A 25,491-nucleotide genomic window follows, 5' to 3' on the forward strand; every position below is an offset into this window, starting at 1 on the left:
GCATTCCTTTTTATTTCTGTGTCCGAGCATCAGTCCTAATGTTAACAAGCAGATGTGTGTGTTTGAGGCATTTGGCTGATGATCTCGAACAGAAACATCATGATTTACTCCCCACAGATATGAGGAGAGACTTTATCTCCAACAGACTTCCACCCTATCTGCTCGACCAGACTGATTTAGAACCAGACAATCTCACGAGCTGTTTGTGTGTGTGTGTGTGTGTATGTAGACCTGTCATTCAGCAGATTATTCCCAGCATGACTTGCTTGATGAGTCTTGGATCACTTGGCTCAACTGTGATATAAATAACATTTAAAAATAAAAACTACCGGCTCTTGTCAGAGTACCGCTGATTTCTATTGCATATACTGTAAATGGTTTTGTTTCTTTTTAAGCTGGAAAACTGCCTTCACTGGAGGACACTGTATATATATATTCGGTTTAAAGAGCATCTTCGACTAACGGTGGAGTCCAGTCAGCACAACCCGGTAAGAGTCACACACACAGGTTTTGAACAATGTGAGTGAAATGTCCTCATTGTGTCTGTTCCTTTAATCAGGATGAAGCCACACAGCTGGTCGTGTTTGTATTACATTCTTTAAAGAACAAAAGAGAAACGCACATGATGGAATCATCTGATGATGATGATGAAGATGAGTCTTCACAGGTCCATCAGCCATCACATTTTTAAAGCTTTGTTCCATTGATTGATGTTCATTTCAATAAATATATGAGTTTTCTTCAGTTTCAGGGTCTGCGGTTTCCTTTGACACATCTGGCGGCACTAAAGCAGCTGCTGCATTTGGAGCGCGTCGCTGTTCTGCAGCTGCAGCAAGATGCAGATAAACTGGGTCTGCCGCTGGGACTCTGGACAGAAGGACTGCTGCGAAACATCAAAAGCACTAATGCACTCAGACGAACTTTCAGAGCTGCTTTACACTTTCAGCTGATCCCTCTGTGTGTGTGTGTGTGTGTGTGTGTGTGTGTGTGTCAGGGGCAACAGCCTGTTACACTCTGAACTCATGGCCTTTGACCTCTTAACGAGTCACTGACGCTGTATCGGACTTGAGTGGTCAGAAGCAGTTGTAAATGCGACTGTTAGTAACTGAAAGCTGATTAAAAACATGTTTCAAATGCTGGGTGAAATATTGTGTAACTAACAGATATTTAGAAAGAATTCTACCAAACATCACGTTTTAAAATGAATATATTTTACAACCTTTATTTTCAGGATTAATTTTGCTTTAAAAATGCTTCTTATGAACAGTCTCTGTACACATTAATATAAGGTTTAAGATTTCTTTCAGTATTTTAATGCATTTATTCCTGATTTTATACACACACACACACACACACAAACACACATTAGTGTTCCTGAAGAACTCCAGTGAAATGACTTTATACCATCTGAATGTGTTCAATGTAACGCTGCAGCTTCAGCTACTGAAAAATGTATTTTAGTTTTTTCCCCAAACTGAATAAAGGGAGAAACGGTGTATCTGCTGAGCGCACGGCGGTCACACGTGAGGTTTCCTTTAGTGCAAATGTGCTGCATTCAAATTAAAAACAAACATACAGACCTATTTTCCTCTAATCCCCTAATCAGAAAATACATTTTCATGCGATTGGGTTGTGGGTGAATATGTGAGTTATCTGAATATTAACTCAAAGCACACTTATCCAACCCTCATTGCCTGATTTGATCATGTGTTCATATTCCTGATAGTTTTAGGGTCACAGCACGTCCACGTCCCAGTTTTGAGTGTTCGTATCGACACAAAGCTGACTCAGAATCAGATGATCCATGTCAGCAGTAACTCCACCTGAGACACACAGTTAAACACAACATCAGATACAGAGGGGAAAAACAAGTTAAATTATTTAAAATGTGAGCACTAGCGAGTTCAGCCTCTCGTACCTTTGATGTCCAGCACGAGACTGCGATTTAAATGCGAGGAGAATGTTCCATCTTCATTCAGACTCCATCTCTGATTCACATGCCCATGTTCTTCCCATAATCCCACTCTGGCCCCCGCACACGCCTTTGCACCGATCACAGACAGACAACCTCTCCTCACCTACACAAACACACAGTTCATGACATCACTGCTTCAATGTTCTCATGTGAACATCAGTGAAATACACAACACATGTCTGGCTGCGATGCAGAAATAATCAAACTGCCCTTTATTACATGACAACTCGACTTCAGAAAGATATTATGCCCATTTCCAGAAAAAACCCTTAGTGAACCACTAACAATCATCTAAAACAAGACTTCATATGTCCAACAGGTTTTGACAGATTCCAAACATTTGAAGAGTCTTCAGTGAGCTCGTGAAGTTCAACTCATGAAACACATCGTGTCTGTCATCTTCCTGTCTGCTTCAGTACTGAAAGTGAATCTGACCGTGTTCTTTAGAAAGCCATCGGTGAAGATCCAACGCTGCGTGTCCAAGGAGCGATCAGCAGAACTCAGGAAGACTTTTGCCGGTAGATTCATCGGGACACTCTCTGCGGTCAGGACGGAGCCCAGCGCCCGATTTCGTATCTGAATGTGAACTTTTGGCTGAGAAGAAAACAACAGTTTGATTTCAAGCAAAGATGTCCTCTAGCATATATGATGACAGGATGCTGTTTTAACAGAACCGATTCATTATACAACTATGATTTTAACACTGACATCAGCATCAATTGAGTCCATTACACTGATTTAAATCATGAGTGTGTAGATAAAGTTATAGTTTATATTTCATGTCAGTGTGTTTAGCTGCTGCTTTTATTGCTAACAACCTGAACTGCTCTAAGAACACAAACACACACACACCAATGTCTATAAATATCGCTCTTAAAAATATGTTTATCAGTGTCATACAGACCACCACCAAAGATGCGATACATGCTGTTAGCACCCAGACAACACAAACAAACACAAACACCCCCTTGATAAATGTGTCTGAACTCAATGTGTGTTTGTGCTGAAAGGAGGGAAAGAGAGAGCGCTGATCTTAATGCATCATAATATGGTCAAGATGTGTTAGAACATTAATTGTCATGATGAAACACGGCGGGTGTCGTTCTTAGCACTGACCTGTTTGAGGGGCCTCAATGATCCAATCATGTCCCAACCGCTGTGACCCCCCCAATCTGGATATTCTCGCAGCTGCAAGAGCATCTGACGCCCTTTAAAATGACTGTATTCATACGCCACCCACCTGCAGGACGACAGCGACATGCTCACATACACTTCAATAATAATTTACAGTAAAATTGTGTGTCATATGAGAGCTCTTACAGGCCGCTGTTGACTCTCACAGATTGGCTGAAGAAGTGTGAGATGTTCTCCACATCTGAATGTGACGTTTCTTCAAGTCCCTCAAAACCACTGAGAGAAAACAGACTGACGGACGGATCGGTGAAACTCTGAGCGAATCATCAAATAAACAAAACGTGAACGTCATGGGAACTTTGGTCAATTATCTGTAATTAAATACTGTCATTTCTCTCATGGACTTACGTATGGAATGGGCTTTACAGACTTGATGACCGCTGATGCACAGCCACAGGAAGTGAGGTCAGGGTAAAGCCCCTCCCCCAGTATGTACTGGTTACCAGAGTAACCCTCCTCATCGAAGAGCAGCCAACTGCACGAGGAAGAGAGAGAGAGAGAGAGAGAGATGAAGGTGGTGTGAGTGTTATTGATTATCATGTGTGATGTCATCATCTCACCTCCCTCTGATCACCCGGAATGACTCGAGTCTGAGACCGCCGCAGTTCGGAGCTTCACTCACAAACTCTCGGCTCTCGCCGCTGTAATGCATCTGACTGTAGATGCGCAGCTGCTCAGAGAGAAACATGTTAGTGTCACACACTGGAACTCCTCATGCTTACATAAGTAGCACATGAGATGCAAACATACCAAAAAGTTTGGCTCCATGATGGTGCAAACTTCCTGTGATGAAAATTAGATGAATTAGTTAGATCTTGACCTGTTATGTATCCAGGCGTACACACATGACAGTGTGATTCAGATGCATTTTTAATTCTCATAAGAAAAGCTAACGTTTAAATCATCTCGTGATTCAGTGAGTCAATCACAGTGCTCCAGTTATTTAACGTCTCTTTGTGCTGCTCGATCAGTCATTGATACCGCGTGCGGAGCACGTGAACTCACCCTGCGAATAGGTCGCAGTGACCGCGGTGAGCTGCGCCTGTCACCCCATTCGAGGGTCCCTGAGTGTCGTCCTCTCTCTAGCACATACTGATCTCCTGTGAAGCACCTGTCGCTGTATGCCACCCACCTGAAACACACAAACACCAGCAGAAATGTCACAACTCAAACAATCCGCTAAGGCTCTTCTGATGGAGATGAAGGTGACATCAGAGCGTAACGTGATACTCACGCTCCACTCTTCACATAGATGCTGTTTGTTTCCTGAGTGACACAGATACACTGCAGATCAGGAACTTCCTGGTCCACCACAGTGATTTCCTCATCAGAGCTCTTCAGACAGATTGACGCTTCTAGGAAGTCCTGAAGGTGACGTCCATAACAACCAAAGAGAATGACACATATTTCACTCTAAGTGGCAAATCCATGATGACCTGCTGCAGTCACTCATCATGAACGTCATTGTTCAAACACATTAAAGATGCTGTGAGGTGTTGATCGCTCTTAATAAAGATATTTCGGCTTCAACGGATCTTTCCACTCAAATGAGAGTCTGCAGTTTTGTTGTATTGTAATGGTGATGTACAATGTTTTATTGCTTTTCTAGAATCTCATTCAATAGTTTTTAATCCTAAAATAATTAAACCCTAAAGCCGATCCTGCAGCTGTACTTCAACACTGAATAAACAAACAAAAATAACACTGGTCCTCATCAGCAGTTAAAAAAAAGAGTAACATTTTGTTTACATAAGTACTAAACAGATAAAGAGAGTGTTCTGCAGGGTTTAGAGAGAGAGAGACAGACAGAGAGAGAGAGAGAGATAGAGAGAGACAGACCGTCAAAGAGAGAGATGGTTAGAGAGAGAGATAGAGACAGACAGACAGACAGTGAGACAGACAGAGGCTATCAACCTCCTGAACAACTAGATCATAAAACATATGCTGCTCTTTCATTCTGTATAGTCTCTCTCACTCTCTTCAATCTCATCTCTTTCTGTTGTGTCTCATTTCTCAGTTTATACACTGACATTCAAAGAAAGAAAGAAAGACCGGTTCAGGACTCACGGTTTGAATGTATCGCAGTGATTTGATGGAGCCATTGAAGAGTCTTGAGCAGTCGCTGTATCCACCCTCCTCCAGCACACACTGATGACCTCTGAACCCCTCACTGGAGAACCCCACCCATCTAACACACACACACACACACACACACACACACACACGAACAGTCTCACATGCTGCATTTCCTGTCAGTCATCACTTCAGTGCTTCATCAGTCAATTGTTTAATTAATGTCAGTATGAGATGCCTAATTAGTCCTCATAATCACTATAATGCACTGTACAAAAAAACAATGGCAAGCTGTGTGTGAGAGAGAGAGAGAGAGAGAGAGACAGAGAGAGAGACTCACATTCCACCTGTGACCCACAGAGACGAAATGCCCGCCGGCATCTCCGTGTCCTCCAAACTGTCTGTGTAATTCAGCACTTCTCTACATTCACCCTGAAACTGCGTTTTCTCATACAACATCACCTACACAAGAGACACAAGAACACAAATCACCTCCACTGATCTTAGCATAGCTACGAATGTCAAGTGTGTTGACTGTCTGTCCATCTCACCTTTGGGTCGATGGGTCTTGCCACCCTCAGCCCGCCCTGTGTCAGGAGAAAAACATGCATGACAGTTTAAAAAGCACCGCTGCTGTTCAGTATCAGTGATGTCACATGTGATGCAGGGGTCAGAGGAGTGTGTGAGGTCAGAGATCATGGTTGTGTTTGCTTGTGTACCATTTTTAATGGCCGGAGACTCTTTACACACGACACAAGAGAACTGTGGAGAACAGGCGTGACCCTCCCGTCTGTTTCCAGAACAGCAGAATTACCACTGAATCCAGGCTCATCGTAGACCAACCAGCTTCACACACACACACACACACACACACACACACAAACACACACACACAAATATTCAATTGCATAATGAATAAGGACAAAAACATCTACATTACTGTAAAAGTGCAACACCTGGCAGTTTTAAGCCTCTTGTTGAAGAGATAAGTGTAGAAATCAAGGGGACATGACCTGGATATTTGTGGATCTTTTGGTAAAAAAGGGGACTAGTTTTATCTTTTTGGTTTTTTCCATAATAGTTGTGGTTGTGCCCTGCTGACTTCCTGTTCTGAGGAAAGAAAGACATTTCAGTTGTTAATTAAAATCTGAAATTAATTTTAAGTGGAACGTTTAGAGCAGGGTTTTTAAACTGGGGTCAGGGCACCTCGCATTGGCTGCTGGGGGTCTGCAGAAAAAGAATAAGTGGAAAAAGGTCATTAAAAAATAAAAATGTACTAAATTTTTACCGTTCCATTCTTCTTTCTAAGGACTGGCTAGAAATCATGAAATTGGGGGGGGCGTGGCCAAGCGATGAGGGACGGCTGGGGGAGAATGATCGCAATCAGCCGGGAGAGGGATAAGGTGGAGCTGCAGTTCGAGAGAGAGATGCATGAAGCCTGTTTCTGTGTGCGCATCTTTATGTTTACACATAGCTGGCTGAAAAGCAGTGCATGTTTTTTGTTTTGTTATTCTCTGAAAAGTGTTTATTAAATGTCTGATGTGGATTGTTCACCCGGTCCCCGCTTACTCCGTTCCACATTGAGAACCTGATTTGTCACAGAAGCACTATACAGATATATTTGAACTAAACTGAACATGTTTTTCCTCCTGTATATTCCTCTACCATTACTCGAATAGTGGGTAAATGATTTTACACGGTCAACTTAACAACGCAAAGTAAATATTTTCCAGATAATATTTTTTATCATTTTCACTTTTGGCTTTTATACAATGACAATATAAAACCCTTTTTAAACAACACATTGTCTTTTTAATATGACGCTCACTATTGTTCCTCACACAGTATAAATGGATCTTCTTTATACATGAAAATACTGTATAGCTGACTTTATATTTTAGGAAGGGGTCCCTGACAGGGATCATCATATTTAAGGGTTCTTATAAATAATATTTGCACATGTACATTTATCATAAAGGCAGAGACAGATGTGTTCTCCCAGCAGAGTCTGATTCCTCTCTAGGTTTTCCCCTCCACAAACATCTTAAGCAGCTGTTTCCTTCCCATATTCACTTTTGCTCACTGAGGGCTTAAAGACGTTAAGGCATGATTTTCTATAAAGCTGCTTTGAAACACTATACAAACAAAAATGACTTGGCTTGGTATCAAAACGTTTGACACTGTAACTTTCATGTGGCTTTATGTCCTTTCTTAACAGAACTCACACAAGACAGAAGAAAACTGAACAAAAATAAAAAAAATCAGCATGTAAATATAACTTAAATTTAAATGTAAGAGGAGACAGATCAGAGCATCATGTGTTTGTGGTGTAAAGCAGCATTTGTGTGTGTTTAACTGAGAGCAGAGGAATTGTGGGAAACGAAGTTAAAGATTCATTAGGCGAATGCTTTAGTTTTTCCTGCACAGCCGCAGGTGTCAGTGAAGGGCACTAATGAGTCAGCATTCAACAATCTCACACTTGAACACAATGGCAGCAGTTGATACGAACAGCTATTAAAGTTGCAAGCGGATTGTTACGAGACTTCCTGTTTTCTTTAAAACACATTGATATCTGATGACGTAACACATTTCCTACCATCCAGTCTTGACAGAGAGATCAGAGAGGGTCACAGGGTCATGCTGCTCTGTCAGGTCTTTAGCAGAGAAGAGACGGATTGTCTGTCCAGTCCGAGACACACTGGGATGGAGATGGATCTCTGGAATGCCATCTTCCTAAATGCAGGAATATGAATGTGTTTAGATGTGAGCAAAAACAAGCAGGAACACCATCAGAGCTCATGAACTCACACACACAGACCAACAACTGATGAACACATAATGCATCTGACCAAATCAACAGCATGAATTTAGAAAAGAAGAAAACAAGAGAGAAATGGAAGGATCTGTTTACACTGCACATAAAGCCCATTCAATCTTTAGGACTGACTTTTCACACTGTCATTTTAAGAGAGAAACCGACAGACAGAGAGACAGACAGACATCTGATGATACCTTCAGCAGTGTTCTGATGGAGCGCACAGACAGCATGTCACTGATGTCTGTTCTTTGGGGTTCTCTGTGCTGCTGCAGGTTCTGTTGAGGTTCTCTGTTGGTCCTTACAGTCTGACCCTCCTCCAGCAGAACACAAAACCCGCCGAAACACAAATCCACATACAGCAGCCAACTGAACACAAACACACACATTCTGAATGTCCATCATTACCTTAACATCTACAAGAATGTGGCTGTGAAGACATATAAAAGTGCATGTGCGTCTCACTCTCTACACAAACTCTCACACTGTAAACTGAGTGAACAGAGGTACTAAACAGGAAGTCACTGAACAGGAAGGGTTAAGAGCTCAGAAACTAAACCGCTCCAAACACACACACACACACACACAAACACAGAGAGAGAGAGAGAGAGAGAGTGGAAGACCCCAGGACCTAAACACACAGCTAAAGAAAACTTTCATGTAAAACTGTTTGTAATACGTCCATAAACCTTAAAGAACATGTGTGACATGTTTTAATAATAAACTCTCTGGAATCTCTCATGCATCTCTGTCCGGTATACCAGCAGGATGTGTTGCTGGAAAACTGAAACACAAACTCTGACTGCTGTTCCGAGTGTTTGAGTGCTGCTGAATACTGAATAATGCTCATCACAAGGTGCATCAATGAGCGTCCATTAGCAAAATGACATTACATAATCTCCAAAAGCACTCATGAACAACAAGCCTGAAAATTGGAGTTACAATCACTTCATCTATTAGACATGAGCTGCAGTGCTCTTACACACACAAACACACACTGTCTCTGTTTGATAGCCAATGAAGTCACTACATGAGCTAATTTCTTACACAATAGCACAACTAGAATGTTCCATAAAGCTGTTTCATTGTCGAAGTGTGTCAAGCTCACCTGGTCTCCAATCAGACTCAAGTCATAAACATTCAACTAATTGTGTGTTGTATGTGTGTGTAAGCATTATAGTCAGGTTTAATAGCTAATTTAAATAAATGTGTTTACCATCCTTTGAGCACGTGAATCATGGCTCCACAAGGGAACAGAACTCTTCTGGCGTCTTCTACATCATCACAGATTTCTCTTCTGTTACCGCTGAGTGACTGACCCTCATAGATGAGCATCTGTGTTAACAAAAACATGTCATCTACAGTGAGCAAACCACTCATGTGCTGGACACATGCTGTGCATCGTGTCAGAGACTCAAATGGTTTTCTATTTGTACAGTGCAGAGACATCACAGCAATTAATAACCGCTTTCATAACAGAGATGATTTAGGTGGTTTTCACACTGGGCACATTTGCTGCGGTCCGAATCTGAGTGCGACTGTTCCCGGCGCCCCCTGCAGGTTAGTCTGGTTTCAGACTTGCATGTGATTCAGTCGAACCCTGGTGCTTTTCCGTCATCAGCTTGTGTCATCATAAACATGCACATGATGGAAAACACAATGCGGGTCACTATATTTGTGTTTTTATTAATTTGGTGTCATTATGCACACCAGAGTGAATGACCATTGTACCTCTGTACATCGCATGCCATAATTCAGCAGTTGTCCAGGAGAAGGCGACTATATCTGATTGCTCACAAGCAATCTTTTTTGAGGACACAGCTGGTTGCACAGTCCCTCACGCATGTACATAAAAGGCATCTCACCTCTTCTGAGTCCCACAACTTTCCCCTGTCACTCATGGTGCACATTTGTGTTTATTTTTGTGCAACTGATGATCAAGCTTAAATCTGCAAAAATGCATGTGCAAGTTATAACACTTATTGAACAAGTGCGGACCCGAGTACAGGTTGCTTTCTCACTCATGCGAACCACGCCACAGTTCCATTGCAACTGAACTCAGACCACCTCCTACAGGTAGTCTCAGGTTCAGTACCGCAAAACAGCTTTAACATTACCAGCTTTTCATTTGAACCATTCTCTGTTTCGTACTAAACTGCCAGTGCGAAAGCCCCCTTAAATCTATAGAGATTAAACTCTCAGAGCAACAGAGGAGTTAGTGCCCTCCTTTTACTGATCCAAAGCCCCATGTAAGGAAATACAAAGAGCTTACTCAAGTAATCAAATCAAACATAGAAAACAATTAGGACTCTTAATGAACGACAGAAGTGGTGAACTTACTGTAGAAGGTCTTGGGCTGACCCGTCCAAAGCCTCCAATCTCTCCCTGTGAGGAAAAAAAGGCCAAAGCTAAGCTAGTCAACATTAATGCTAAACTAGTTAACATAAGAGCAAACCTAACCCTTTGAGTAAACATCTGACTGCTGTGCTTACCGTGAGCGTTGTGTTGATTTCATTACAGCACACAATGTGTTTAGTGTCTTTGGGTTCTTTATCAGCAGATGGTGTCACTCTGGATTTTAAATACTGATAGAAAGGTGTATTGATATCCTTTCCAACATTTGCCAGTGTGTTATGACAATCCAACTCCACCCGGATACTTTCATGAGATTCTTTAGCAGTCTGATCAATATTTGACCTGAGCTGATCCTCTGTGTTTGGCTGCTGGACAGGTTTGGCCTCAGTAAGTTGTTGGTGCAGTAAAACACTGGAGTTATCATCATCATCATCTTCTTCCTCGCTGCCGTCTCTGTTGGAATGCCACAGTGGTCTTGTGGCGGCTCTCAGAGACTCGGTCTGGTACTCATCTGAACCGCATTTCACGCTGGACTGAAGCTTCTCACTGACAGACTGCAGGAGGGAGAGGATGGATGAGGCCTGCTGCTCCACGCTCCTTTGCTCCTCTTCTGTCACTGGCGGAACCTGCAGCATCTCTGAGACCTCCTCACACCCTGACTCTTCCTCGTAAATGGGTGAGAGGGAGAAGGGGTACGCTTTGGCTCTGCGTGTGCCAGGACTGTGCACAGGCCCCGTGTCATTCACGAACACAGTGTCCATCTCCTCCTCCTCACTGATAATGGCAAAGCCTCCATCAATCTGGTGGAGATCAAGTTCATGAAATCGTGGATGTTGGGAAACAAAAGCCGTGCTTCTGCTTGAACTGTCCGGGAGGTCGAGGTGAATTCTACTTCCTGAAGGAGATACGGCTGATATTCTACAATCTGCTCGATCCGAGATGAGTGTTGAAGGACTCTGGCTTTGGTCATCTGTGACCTCACAGCGGAACACTCTGACTGACGTCCACTGAGACGGATCGAGCCCTCCTGAGTGTGTCTGTACTTCATTCACAGATGCCGGGGAACTCTCCACCAGGAGAAAACTCTGATCTTCACCAGTCACAGAGTTGTCGCAAAAATGTTCCTGCTCAGCAATGACTGAATAAAGTGCTTCCGTCTGCTCAGATTTATGGCTTAGTGTAGCTGCTGGCTTCTGTGCAAATTCTGACATCTTTGGTGTCTCTCTCTTTGCAAGATCTGTTGTGTCAGATTTGAGACTGGGGTTAAAAAGATCACACTTTTCCATTACGCTGAGAGATTGAGTTTGACTCTCCTGATTCACAGACGTATCAGTGTCAGGAGTGATTGAAGAAGCATCACAGGAATCACCGTCCAGGTTGTGTCTACAGTTATTGCTCTTTGTATCATCTTTGGCTGAATCCTGAGATCTGTTCGCTACTCTGTATTGCTCTGTTTCACAGACATAAACTGCGTGCTGCTCTGTCTCTTCACCAATGAGAGACTCACACACAGCAGGCAGCACAACACTGATGTCTGTTTTATGAAGAATGTCTCCAACATTCAGTGATAATGGCTCATCATCAGCGGCTCTTCCTCTGTTCTTACAGAACACAGTCAGATGCACTTCCTTTTCCACTGCAAAATATTCAGGAACTGCCTGATTCTCATAACTATCTTCGAGTTGACAGCTGATTGGAGCACTTGTAGTGGTGATGTCAGAGGTCATGCTCACACAGCACCTGATATCAGAGTCAGATCCAGCGATGGACTCGTACCCTGAGGAAGGCGTCGACCTGCTGCGGCTCCCCGTCAGCGCTTCCTCCAGAACTACAGACGGTGTCTGATCAGACATCAATATATTAAACCGCTGCTCTGATCTATCTGCTCCGTCTCTATGACCATCTGTATCTTCAAACTGAACAGACGCTGAACCTTCGTGAAGTTCACATGTCGACAGTATGTCACGCTCTGCCTCAGATACTTTCATCATTTGAAAGGCAGCAAGAGCATTTTTCTGAATGCTGCCAACCATCTTTTTAGACTCCAGTTGCAGAACCTCCTCGTCCATCCCAGAATCCTCTTCAGTCACTCTCTCTTCTCGACTATCGCTCATCTGGGAATCATCAGGGGATGAATGCTCTGTTTTGTCTGTAAATACTGAGAAGTCTCTCTGCTGTAATCTCTGTTCTGGAGATGGATTTGAGCTGTGATGGTGCGTCAGAGCATCAGTGCAGAACAATTGTGGCACCTTTTGCATACTGTTCACTGATACCATCTCTAGTGTTTCGCTCTGACCGAGCTCTTCCTGGCCACTGTTAGATGCTTCATTCAGTAGTCTCTTTTCTGCTTTATGAATGGTGTGAACTGAGTCTCTTTCTATGCAAGTTACTAACCGATCAGAGATGGTTTCATCATTACGAGCGAGTTTGCTGGCTGGAGATTCTATAGCGGGACCTCTGTCTGTAGTCTCCGTGTCTGTTGACAAGGCACTCTGGATCAAATCATTTTCTCTGTAAGATGCTGGACTTACAGTAGTGGGGTTTTCTTGACTATCAGAACTCATTGTGTTTAAAGCCGAGGAGATCTCAGTGTCATCATGGATGTCTGGATGTGTTGCCTCCTCTCCCTCTGAGATGGGTGAATGAAGCTCCAAGTGATGCTTCTTCTTTGCTCTCCTGACCTCCCTCTGTCCACGGTACGTCCCATATGTCACCACAGGTGGACAGGCTAGATCGAAACGTCTCTTGTCCTCCAAACACTCTTTGTCAGAGTTGTTGTCTATTGCATCATCTCTGTGCTCCTCACTCTGTTCTTCAGATCTGTGGAAAGAAAACAATAGAAAATATCAACTGAAGACTTTAGTAAAGCTATGAAATACCACACCTAACACAACATTGAGATTTTACAAAAAAATAGCTCTGAAAAAAAGCTGAAGTTGTGTAATGTAAACACTCAGTGTGTGTCATATGGGTAATGTGTAAAAGCAGTTTCAAAACATTTCCATTAAATATTCATAAGTAGCAGCTACAAAAAGGGTTTGCCTGCAGGCACTGTACAGAAAAAATGCCCCAGTCCCAAAGTCACATGATTCAATCTTACATAAGACCAAGGTAAAAATAAGAGCATGGAAATATGTCATGTGCTTGTAAATCACTGCTGATCTGCAGAGTCAGAGATACAACAGAACAGACTACAGACACAACAAACTGCAGACCAGATAGTGTTCTTAGTTGTGTACTATCATACAGACTTGAACACCACTGATCACATGTGACATTAGAACCATGGATTTTTCATGAAAATATAGACAAGTAAAATAAATACAAAACTTCTGAGTGGAAAAGTATCTGAAGAATACACGCTGACGTCTGCCGGGAGGCGGATGATTCTCCTGCCATCCGCTAGGAGGCGATGTCCAGTGCCATCGCCTGGTGTCGCAGAGGACGCTGCCCAGCTGGCCGAGGACCAGGCGACAGTGTGTCCGGGGACCGGCGAGCCACTTTTACTCTCTCTCTCTCTCCTCTCTCTGTCTCTCCCGCTTGCTCTTTCTCTCTCCCCCCACTCCCTCCCCTCATCTCTATCTGTTTCCCAGGAGGCGGGGAAGGCCGGCCGGAGGAAGGCCGGCTGAAAGGGGAAAACCTCCTCTCCAGGAAGGAAGTGGGGGTGTAAGTCAGGCCGGAGGTCTCGCTGGCCCGAATCTGGCGATGGAGGAGTGTGATGAGGAGGAGAGCGTAGCCAAGCCATGATGACGCACGCCTGGGGCTGAGTTGTCTTATCAGTGGGAGAGAGATAAGGAGGGGCCGGGACACCAGTTCGAGAGAGAGAGAGAGAGAGAGAGAGAGAGGCACATGTTGTGTGTCTGTGTATGTCTTATGTTTGTTTTATGTAGTTTTAAGTTCAGTTATGTCATTAAATTTATGTTGACTGTCCTGCCGCTTCCCAACTCCTCCTTGCCCATCCTGAACCAGTTACACACATCACTCCCACTAAACGCTGAAAAATCGCATCACTCCCATTAAACACTGAAGAATAACATAAATCCCATTAAACACTGAAAAATCACATTACTACAATTAAACAGAAGAATCAAATCACTCCCATTAAATAAGTCACATCAGTCCCACTAAACACCGAAGAATTGCATCACTCCCACAAAACACAGAAGAATCGCATCACTCCCATATCACATCAGTCCCATTAAACACCGAAGAATCGCATCACTCCTATATCACATCAGTACCATTAATAAAGAATCATCTGCCTCTCATTAAAAACTGAAGAATCACATCACTCCCATATCACATCAGTCCCATTAAACACCGAAGAATCGCATCACTCCCACTAAACACCGAATAATCGCATCACTCCCACTAAACACAGAAGAATCACATCACTCCCATTAAACACTGAAGAATTAGAGCAGCATTTACAGCACAATAAACTGAGATATTAATCATAATTATCAGAGTTTTGATTGTTTATCTGTCATTTAATAGCTACTGTTTGTGACGTGTCTGATAACAGATAGAAACACAGCGAGTATTTGACTGCAGCTGCAGTTACAAGACTTTATTATCACTATTCCTCTGCTCTTTCTTATCAGCACATCCTATTTCCTGTTTCTCTCTAAAGCAGCAGCACTGTGGATTTTCATTGCTGACATCATCAGCAGGCGCCCGACCTTTGGTGATCAGTCACATGGGTTTCTTCTCATTTCTGAAATTGTGCATCCTTGTTTCCTTTCCTTGGTTCCTAATTCCTCCTTCTTATGAAAAAAGGAAAGGATGCAACGAAAGGAAAGAGGGACAGAGGAATCAAAGCAAGACAAATTTCTGCTTTTCTGATTTCAAAGTCCTGCTCACTCAAGCGTCACTTCAGAGCGCCGTCTTTGCACAGCTGTAGTACATCGAATCGCTTGCTGTTATGTTGTTGAAACTTGATAAATTTATATTTTCATAATAAATCCAAATGATTCAAGATGCATTGTTAAAAGTATGTGACAATTATGGTTTATATAATCCGCAGAGGTGAAACATTAGTTAAAACTATTGTGTCAGGAGGTCACGTGACGCCATGCAAAGAGCAGACGTGTGAGCGACGAGCTCTGCGCACTTTGCTGAATTTTCGATTATTTTCATGTTATAATCTGGTGAATTTTGATACACCCAGTTACACATTTGCCCTTTGTTGCAAAACATGGCAAAGAAGTCAAAATCCTCGGGCTCTGGAGACATTAAAAGACACTTACGTGTTCATGATGAAAGCCCCGACAAGCCTACAGACCGGGGACTCGATTTGGATGGCGCGGCAGAGCAGGAATCCAGCGTCAGTTGTCCAACATGTCGGTGATGTTGACGAAGTTTCTTGCTGACTTGGAGGATCTCGCTGTAATACGTCGATCAATTAAATCAATAAAATTCTCTGAGTTAGCTACAAGAGTGACTGATGTTGAAAAACGAATCAATTTTCTGGAATCTTCGGAGGGAATTAACCGCTAATCCACCCGTGACCAAAGTTGATTTGGAACATCTCCTTGAAAAGCTTGAAGATCTTGAGAATAGAAACCGCAGGAATAACGTTCGAATTGTTGGAATTCCTGAGCATGAGGAGGGCAGAGATATGGTGAAATTCCTAGACGAGTTTTTCCCGAGTCTGCTCGACCACAAGTTGGAAATCGAGCGAGCTCACAGAGTGCCAGCTCACAGATCTGCTGAGAGAGACAGGCCCAGATCGATTCTGGCCAGATATCTGAGATCATCTGATAAAGATCTTGTGTTGCACCAGGCAAGGAGCAAAGGGAAGCTTTCTTGGAAGAACCATCATATTTTCTTGTTCCCGGACTTTGCGAGTTCGACAAGAGAGAAACGCGATCGGTTTAAGGAATGTAAGAAACTCTTACATCAGAAAAAGATCTTGTTTGCTCTGATGTTTCCAGCAAAACTGAGAATAGAAACGAAGGTCGGTCGCAAAGTATTTACATGTCCCAATCAGGCAATGTCTTTTATTGAATCAATGTCTGAGTAAACCATTGGATGTTTCTCATGTGAGTGGGCCTGACTCGCTGTACATACTCTTGAGGAAGCTGGGCGACATTTTTGTTTTTTTGCGTTGGCTCCACCGAGCGGCTGGAGCTTGTTTTGTGAATAACACTTTCCTTAAAGAAACTTTTGCAATTAAGTTCCCGGACAGATTGAGAGTGGACACTATGGATGACCGCAAAATATCTAAATGCTCACACAAAGGATGTCTTTTATAAAGTTGACGGATTGTGTAAGTCATGGTATGTACTTTTATGCGGCCTCCGAGTGAATTGACTCGACCATCCAGGGAACCGGGATGCCGGTTTTGTTTCCTTTTGTGTTGGCTCCGCCTAGTGGCTGGAGCTTGTTCTATTGAATAACACTCCTTTGGAACAGCTGTGGATTAATCTGTTCGTTCTTCGTGCTTACTCCTCCTGCTGGCTGTAGTTTGTTTTGTTGAGTATTTTTACGTGACACTGGAATGAATACGTCATCCGTTGAACTCATAACAGCCGGCTCACTGAACATTTGTTTGTCTGACCGAGGAATCTGAACGGTTTTATATCAGCTGGAATTTGTTTTGTGGAAGATCACACCTTTGAGACAGTTCTGTGAATTAATCTACATGTTCTTTGTGTTCATTCTTCCTATTGGCTGGGGTTTATTTTACAAAGTATTTCTGTTATGTAATTTTGCCTCATAAATTTGTTAGGCAAAATTGAGCAATCCGATGGCAAAGTTGTCGTGGGGACTCTCGTAGGTGTACATGGACCTTTTGAGTTTAGAGGGACTGTTGCTGGTTGGCGCTGTCATGCGCGGGGTTAATGCGCACGTTTTTCTTTTTTCTGTTTGTTTTGTTGGGTGGGATGTTCGGGGTTTGATTGTTTCACTAATGGGGAATGTGGTCTGTATAATTTTGTTTTTGACACTCATTTTATTTTTTTTATTATATAAAAATGTCAGATGTTAATATGAGTGTACTATCTCTCTCCACATGGAATGTGAATGGGTTGGGGCACCCCATAAAAAGAAGGAAATTTATTTCTTTTCTTAAACGTAAGAGATATAAAATAGTGTTTCTTCAAGAAACACATCTCTCCCCGCAGGAAGCTGAAAAATTTGGGAAGATATGGGGTGGGCATGTTTTCTTTTGTTCTGGCTCAAGTAAGAGCAGGGGAGTCATTATATTGATTAATAAACATCTACAATTCAAATGTCTCAAACAGATTAAAGATAAATTAGGAAGAGTCACTATTGTTTTAGGAGAAATTCAGGGGCAAAGGTTGATTTTGGCTAATATTTACGCCGATGATCAGGGCTTTTTTATAGATCTTGAAGGGATGTTGCAAGCCGCTGGCACCCCTCATGATATAATATTGGGAGGAGATTTTAATCTATTGATGGACTCAGGTCCTTGATCATAGTGAAGCAAAAGTGTGTAAACCCCCTAGAGCAACAGTGACACTTCACACAATGTGTAAAAATCTTGGTCTTTCAGATATTTGGAGACATTTGAACCCATCTGGTAGAGACTATACATTTTTTTCATCAGTCCATAAGATTTATTCTAGAATAGATTTTTTTTTTTATATCCAAATCCCTCATTTCATCTGTTGTTGATTGCTCAGTTGGAAATATCTTAGTCTCAGATCACGCCCTGGTGAGTTTAAAGGTGTTGCCACATACGGAGAAAAAGAAATCATATAGTTGGCGCCTTAATGTATCCCTTTTGCAAAATCCTGATTTCCAACAAATGTTAAAGACTGAAATCAATGTTTATATGGAGACCAACTGGTCCTCAGTATCCTCTGTGGGCATGGCTTGGGAGGCACTTAAGGCAGTTCTTAGGGGTCGGATCATACAGTATGCCTCATTCACCAAAAAATCCAAAGCATGAGAACTTGCGGAGTTGGAAGGGAATATTAAAAGTGCTGAGGCAGAGCTGAAGTGGCGAATGTCGTCTGATGACCTCAGAGAATTGACCCGATTGAAATATAATACTATTTTGTCACGGAAAGTGGAGTTTTGGTTATTCAGGGCAAGACAGTCATACTTTGAGTTGGGGGACAAAGCAGGAAAACTTTTGGCTAGATATATAAAGCAGAGAGAGTCTCTTTCTATCATTCCCTCAGTGAAATCTGCTTCTGGTGAAATATTTACCTCAGCCATTGATATTAATAATGCCTTTAAAGAATTCTATCTTGATCTTTATGGTTCCACGTCTTCATCTGCTGATGAAGATATTAGAAACTTTGTGGAAACATTAGAACTCCCTAAACTGACAACTGAGCAAAAAAACTCACTTGATTCTGAGATAACCTTGGAGGAGCTTGACATGGTAATTAAGGCCTTGCCTACTGGCAAGTCTCCGGGGCCTGACGGCTTTTCCTCTGAATTTTTTAGATCTTATGCTACAGAACTGGCTCCACTTTTGTTAGAAGTTTATACGGAATCATTAAAAAACGGAAAGCTTCCGCCAACCATGACGCAAGCCCAGATCAGTCTGATTTTAAAAAAGGACAAAGATCCAAGCGAGTGTAAAAGTTACTGCCCAATTTCCCTGATCCAGTTAGATGTAAAAATTTTGTCCAAAATTCTGGCTAATTGATTAAGTTATGACATCACTTATACATATAGATCAGGTGGGATTTATTCGGGGCCGCAGCTCTTCTGATAACATCAAGCATCTTATCAATATTATGTGGTCAGTAGCGAATGATCAATCTCTGGTTGCTGCCATCTCTCTTGATGCCGAAAAGGTGTTTGATATGGTGGAATGGGATTATCTTTTTAAGATTTTGGAAATGTATGGGTTCGGGAGTACATTTATTGGTTGGATTAAGTTACTTTATAGACACCCTGTAGCAGCGGTACAAACAAATGGGTTAATTTCAGATTATTTTACTCTGAATAGGGGCACCCGGCAGGGTTGCCCTCTTTCCCCATTATTGTTCTGTCTTGCCCTGGAACCATTAGCAGCTGCGATAAGAAAGGAGGAAGATTTTCCAGGGGTGACGGCGGGAGGTGTGGTGCATAAGCTTCTGCTTTACGCAGATGATATTTTATTATTCGTCTCCGACCCCACTAGATCTATGCCTTGCCTCCACAGAATTATTAACTCCTTTTCCAAATTCTCAGGATACAAAGTCAATTGGTCTAAATCCAAAGCTTTGGCTTTGACAGCATACTGTCCAGTAACGGCCTTCCAGCCGGGTGCCTTCCAGTGGCCCAAACAGGGCATTAAGTATTTGGGAATTTTATTCCCAGCAAATTTGTGTGATTTAGTCAGAGCTAAATTTGATCCCTTAATAAAAAGGTTTTCGAACGATGTTGACAGGTGGGCTTCGTTACACTTATTGATGATTGGGAAGGTTAATGTTATTAAAATGAATTGTATTCCAAAATGTAACTACCTGCTACAATCTCTCCCTGTAGATGTCCCCCTCTCTTATTTCAAGCAATTTGATAGCATAGCGAAGTCCTTCATTTGGAATGGTAAGCGTCCCAGGTTAAATTTCAGTAAATTACATAGGCCGACTGACAAAGGTGGATTAGGCCTACCCAAGATTTTGTTTTATTATTATGCAATCAGTCTTAGACATTTGGCTCAATGTCGCTTCCACCTAAGAGAGCTCCTCTCTGGTTTTGTATTGAACAGGAATTTCTTGCCCCTATCTCGCCACTGCAAAGCCTTTCGATTAAACTAGCTGGAGAGGTTAAGTCACACCCCGTTATTTTGCATTTGCACTCAATATTGACAAAAGTGTCCAGAGTGTTTAATTCAGACATTTATTTAAACGTAGCCTCGAGCATATGGCTGAACCCTAAACTATGTATTAATAAGTGCCCTTTCTGTTGGTCAGATTGGATTGTGAGGGGGGTTAATACACTTGGTGACCTGTATGAGGGTGGAGTATTGAGATCTTTTGAAAATTTGATTCAACATTTTGGGATTCCCAGATCTCAATGTTATAAATATTTACAGCTGCGCCACCTGCTCTGCTCTATTTTTGGGAGTAGCATACACCCCCCTAGAGCAGCAGATACTCTGGAAGTGGTGATTGCTGTTTTGGGAAGGGTCATGAGGCATCAGTGTATTACTCCCTGTTAATTCAGAGTCTGGGGGACGGAGCTTCAGCTTCTCTCAAAAGATTATGGGAGGAAGATTTAAATTTGTTATTGGAGGAGGGAGTGTGGGCTAGGATTCTAAACAACATAAAGTCTGCATCTAGAGATGCAAGGGTTCGCCTCATGCAATTTAAGATTTTACATAGATTATATTGGACCCCCTCTAGATTGTACAGGATTGGTCTTAAAGACTCACCCACCTGCTGGCGATGCCAGTCAGAAGACGGGGACATAACCCATGTTTTTTGGGGTTGTATTAAAATTCAGGAATTTTGGTTGAGCACACAACTGATGCACCCTCATTTCGTGAGTGGTGCACCGAGTTGGGTAAAGTGGCAGCTTTCGAGGAGATGACTTCCAGATGGCAGGGGAACCTGTCGAGTTATGGCAGAAAATGGGGCAGTTTTTTGTCTCATTTGGAGAGGTCCTAGCTGGGAGCAGTGGAGGGAGACAATTTTATTTATTTATTTTTATTTTTTCTTCTTCTTTCACTATATGTTGAACTTTGTCCTTTTTTTTTTTTTATTTTTATGTACTATTTGTGTGTCTGTTTATATGTGGGTATTTACTTATTTTATATTTGTACGGGCGGGGGGTGGGTGGGTGGTTGTTATAAAGGGTTTTATGTCAATTCCTAATGTATAATTTTGTGGTTAAATTTATTCTTGTCTGTCTTGGAATCAATAAAAAATTTTAATAAAAAAAAAGACAAACATTCACAAAGCAAAAAAAAATAAAAAAAATAAAATTAAAATAAAACTATTGTGTCAGATGTGAAGTGGGAGGAGAATTTAGAAGTGCAACAGGTGCTTCGGCCAAAAAGTCTTCATCATAGGATGCTCCTGTGCTTTGTTGCTCAAGCATCCTCGGTAAGCATTCTCCATCCTCGGTTCTCGCCTCCTTGTGGTGAATTTAGAGAATTGATACATCCTTCATGATGCCAGTCTTTGATCAGATTTTTGGGTCACGGTCTCAAGGACGGAGGAGCGAAAAAATGAGGATGCACAATTTAAGAATGAGAATCACCCATGGAGTGAAGAATGAAAGAAACCAGTGACCTCATGATGCATCTACACACCAGACGTGTCTCTACATTAGGTGGTGGCGCTGTTGTGCAAATTGCATGGCATCATCATACATTTATTTTAAGAAATAATATATTTTCCACAATTTAAATGTGTTTTATGTCCATTATACAAGAAGTAAGTATATATTCTTTTGAGAAATACTTTTATTATTAAAGTCTGTTGCGTAAAAGCCATTTAGTCGTTCTCATTTGCTATGCATGGGGCTAACCCTTCATCCTCAATGTTAATGAACGGAGATCTAGAGAACGTCATGCGCATGTGCAATGAGCATTCAATGATGGCCTGAGGGGCTAGTTTGCCTTTGCTCCTGAGCCAATCAAAAGCTTTGATCATATTTATGTCAGCTGTTGACATGAGCATCGGAAGTTACCGCTCTTGACTGCAGACCTGCGTAGTGAACTTCATTGGTAAGTTTTAAAAGCTAATTTGTTTTCTAATGTTCTGTTGGTTGGATTAGTTAAGCACCGTTCATCATTTCATTGAATTGTGTGCCATTGCATTGAGGTGTTGTGTTGTTGATGCATTGGTTTGTATTAGATATTAATGACTGATCAATATTGGAAGTCTGTTGTCATTTTGATTAATTTTGTTATGCAGTTCGTTCGAGTTAGTGAGATAATATGCACACCCTTTGACAATTTACCTGTTTGTGGTTTATTTTCAAGGTCACTTGAGCTTTTTGACGTGGATGTGCACGTCTTAAGTGGTGTTTTGTGCTGAGATTAAATCATTAGGGATGTTTGTGTGGCATCATGTTCAGAGGTTGCCCAAAAAATTTCTTTATTCATCACTCTCTGTAAAATTTCCGTCATGGTCTATTTTTATCAGTCATACTTGTTTTCATTTTATAAGTATTAGGGCATTGAGGGGCTTAGCATCTATTATAATTGCACATACATGACAGTAGATAGGCTTTTATGATAGATTTTTTGACTCCCCTTGTTTAAGTCCAGTTAAACCAATGAGTTCCAATGTGAAACTTCTACCTGTCAATCAACACCTGCGCTAAAACTAGGTTTTTAAATTTTGCCTGTTAAAGCACATACACACATGCACGAGTTCACAGAACTTCATAGTCCCTGATGTGAACATAAAGTGGAACATGAGAAGCACATCTGTGAAGCTCGGTTAACATAGTTACTCCACTAAAATAATGGACAACTCTGCTCTAAATGTGTTGTTAGCACTTATATTAAATACATGCATAATTAGCTGAAATGATGCGCTGTTTTTTTGTGTTTTCTTTTTGTTATTATGTAGTTTCTACTTTATTATCATACATGAACACACTGAAGTAATGACTGATATATGCAGTCATGAAATCAGATACTCTCTACTCAAAATATAAACACAAAAGAGACGCACAATACCAGGTGTAAATGACGATGGTGCCAGTTAATACAGTTAACAATATCTAATACGCATATTAATATCAGGGAATAAACAGGGCACATGCACAGCGGAAATGTGAGGGACAAAGAGTGAAGTCAAAACTGATGCACTAGGTTAAAAACATTTTCTTGTTTCTTTTTATCTGTCAAAATTATTTGCCAATGTTTCAAAGATTGTTCAAAAAATGTATTGTTAAGTGATTGTTTGCACCCCACACTAAACAATGACCCTGAGATGCCACTGCTACACACACACACACACACACGTTTGCTTTTCTATAATGGTGAGGACTTTCCGTTGACTTCTATTTTTTTATACTGAGCTAATGATATTTCTATCCTCAAATCCTCATACAAACCTTTCAGATTTTTACATTTTTATTATAATTATGATTATAATTTAATATAATTATTATATTACAATTCATTAGGTTATATTATATTATGAGACTTCTTTTTATACTAAGCAAATTATATTTGCTCTTCCCTTACTACTATTAAGCTATCCAAATGAGGATATACCATATTCCTGCTTTTATAAAAAGCTAATCACTATAGACTCACCCTAACCCACGCAATGTATTTTAGAATTAAAAATGTATTATTTGTCTGTATGAATAATAAAATCATAAAAAACACACAGCTCAGCCAAAATGCTTTACAGTGTTGCTTTTGTTCAGTTGTGTGTTATATCAGACTCAATAAGTCAAGCTTCTCTGTTCACACTTCAACACTCCTTGAAAGATTTGAAATACCAAGTGTGACAAATACTAATAATCCACACAAACCTGAGCTAAAGCTTGCTAACCCTAAGAGCATTTAGTCAGAGGTACACACACAAATAAACACACACACACACACACACACGTGTCTGATGTTTGCATGTGTTATATGGTAAATGACTTACTGTGTGACATCTGAATGACAGACAGACAGCTCCACCGAGGATTGGTGAGAAGGTTCTACATGCTGAAGAGAGTGAGACAGTTCCACAGTGCTGTCTGTCTTCTCTGAGTCTCTGTGTCCAGTAAATGAACTGCTGCTTTCTGAGTCTCTGTATGTGTCTTTCTGGACTCCAGATGGTTCCGCCCGGATGAAATGGAACAGGCTGCTCAGGCGTCTGAGGAATCCGTCTACAGGGGGCGCTGTGGCGGGGGGCGGCGGGGCAGGAGGTTCCAGCGAGTCCCCCTGTGTGTCAGCCTCCTTCTGTGACACACTGTTTCTGTGTGGCGCGTCAGACAGCTGCAGCTCCTGCATGAGAAAAGAAGACAGGAAGAGAGGCGTGCAGTTGTGAGGTCCTTCCTGTGTCAGCAGTCTCTCTCTCTCTCTCTCTGTGTGTGTGTTTGTCCTTCGTCCCTCCCCCCAGTACAGCCCACCCAAACACTTAACCCCTTCAGTGCCAAACTGACATTCATTCTGTTCCATATTCAAGCATTCTCTGGCACAATTTATATAGAAAATAACAGGCAGATGTATGTTGTTATACATTTGATCATTATAAACATGATAATAATGCACATATTAGAGAGATTTTGCCAAGCTAAAACAGCTACGACAAAAACTAGATCAGAATGAGATTTGAGAGCTACATTTTATTTAGGTTGTTTGTATTTATTTGTTCACATAAACAGTAAATGTGAATATGAGAATAAAAATACAGTCAAACGTCTTTCTACCTGATGTTCAAATAAGAAGCAAAAAAATTCTGATCAGATCAGATGACAGAAATTAAGACATCTAGACATCACACTGATGTTGTACCTGTGCAGCTGCAGTTTCTGGTATGTTCAGGTGCAGCTCAGCTGTGTGAAATGAATCCTTGTGAGCGCTGCAGGTGAAGGTGAATCCATCAGCCGGGGCCTCACTGACACAAAAACAAAACAGAATATGTAAAGCATTTGATTATGAACTCACTCACACACACACACACACACACACACACCTTGATCTTCAACGGTTCATGGATATTAGATCCTCTCCAGAGAGATGGTGAGACTGACACACCCTGTAACTCTCACTGTTAAATGAATCTTTTCTCTTTATATTCCTGCCCGTGTTGACCGCAGACAGCAGTGGAAAATAAAAGAATAAATCATCTGCAAAAACACTGAAAGTGCAGAACAAACTCTGGGTGTAGTACATTGGCACAGACTGGCACGGAGCAGCAAACACAAACTTGTTTAGAAGTGCAACATAAACATTCATCTCGAAAGTCTCGATTAACAACAACAGTGATGAACATTTCTCTCTTTACAACACGAATAAACTTCTCAAACCTTTCATTTGTGTCCACAGATTTACTTCTGGAGAAAAATCGGGAAAAGTTTCTGGCGAAATCTTCGTGCCAGGAAGTCTTTGGATCGGACATCATGTGGAGTGAATTCCTGTTCCGATGTGATTCTGATCCACATTTGAGCGTGTTGAAACAGATCTGACCGATGGAGAATTAGA

General features: G+C 41.7%; 2 protein-coding genes across 2 annotated transcripts; one reads left to right on the forward strand and one right to left on the reverse strand.

Annotated features, from left to right (window-relative positions):
• The first annotated feature begins 6 nt into the window (after positions 1-6).
• LOC127432723 (ribosomal oxygenase 2-like) lies at positions 7-1,040 on the forward strand. The gene is made up of 3 exons (XM_051684085.1): positions 7-488; positions 560-667; positions 746-1,040. The coding sequence occupies exons 1-3, from the start codon at positions 375-377 to the stop codon at positions 1,016-1,018; spliced, it is 495 nt and encodes a 164-aa protein (XP_051540045.1). The 5' UTR covers positions 7-374; the 3' UTR covers positions 1,019-1,040.
• A 149-nt stretch (positions 1,041-1,189) lies between these two features.
• Positions 1,190-25,491, reverse strand: LOC127432722 (beta/gamma crystallin domain-containing protein 3-like). Its single transcript, XM_051684084.1, has 22 exons — positions 25,317-25,491; positions 24,802-24,904; positions 23,948-24,291; positions 10,550-13,232; positions 10,398-10,442; positions 9,274-9,392; positions 8,255-8,426; positions 7,839-7,975; positions 5,962-6,088; positions 5,794-5,829; positions 5,583-5,704; positions 5,237-5,357; positions 4,404-4,534; positions 4,175-4,301; positions 3,920-3,952; positions 3,730-3,839; positions 3,518-3,644; positions 3,296-3,423; positions 3,092-3,215; positions 2,411-2,569; positions 1,919-2,078; positions 1,190-1,823 (listed from the first exon to the last, which is right to left on the reverse strand). Exons 1-22 carry the CDS (start codon positions 25,409-25,411, stop codon positions 1,735-1,737), a joined length of 5,292 nt encoding a protein of 1,763 aa, XP_051540044.1. The 5' UTR covers positions 25,412-25,491; the 3' UTR covers positions 1,190-1,734.

This window comes from Myxocyprinus asiaticus, chromosome 42 (assembly GCF_019703515.2).
Source record: "Myxocyprinus asiaticus isolate MX2 ecotype Aquarium Trade chromosome 42, UBuf_Myxa_2, whole genome shotgun sequence".
NCBI lineage: Eukaryota > Metazoa > Chordata > Actinopteri > Cypriniformes > Catostomidae > Myxocyprinus > Myxocyprinus asiaticus.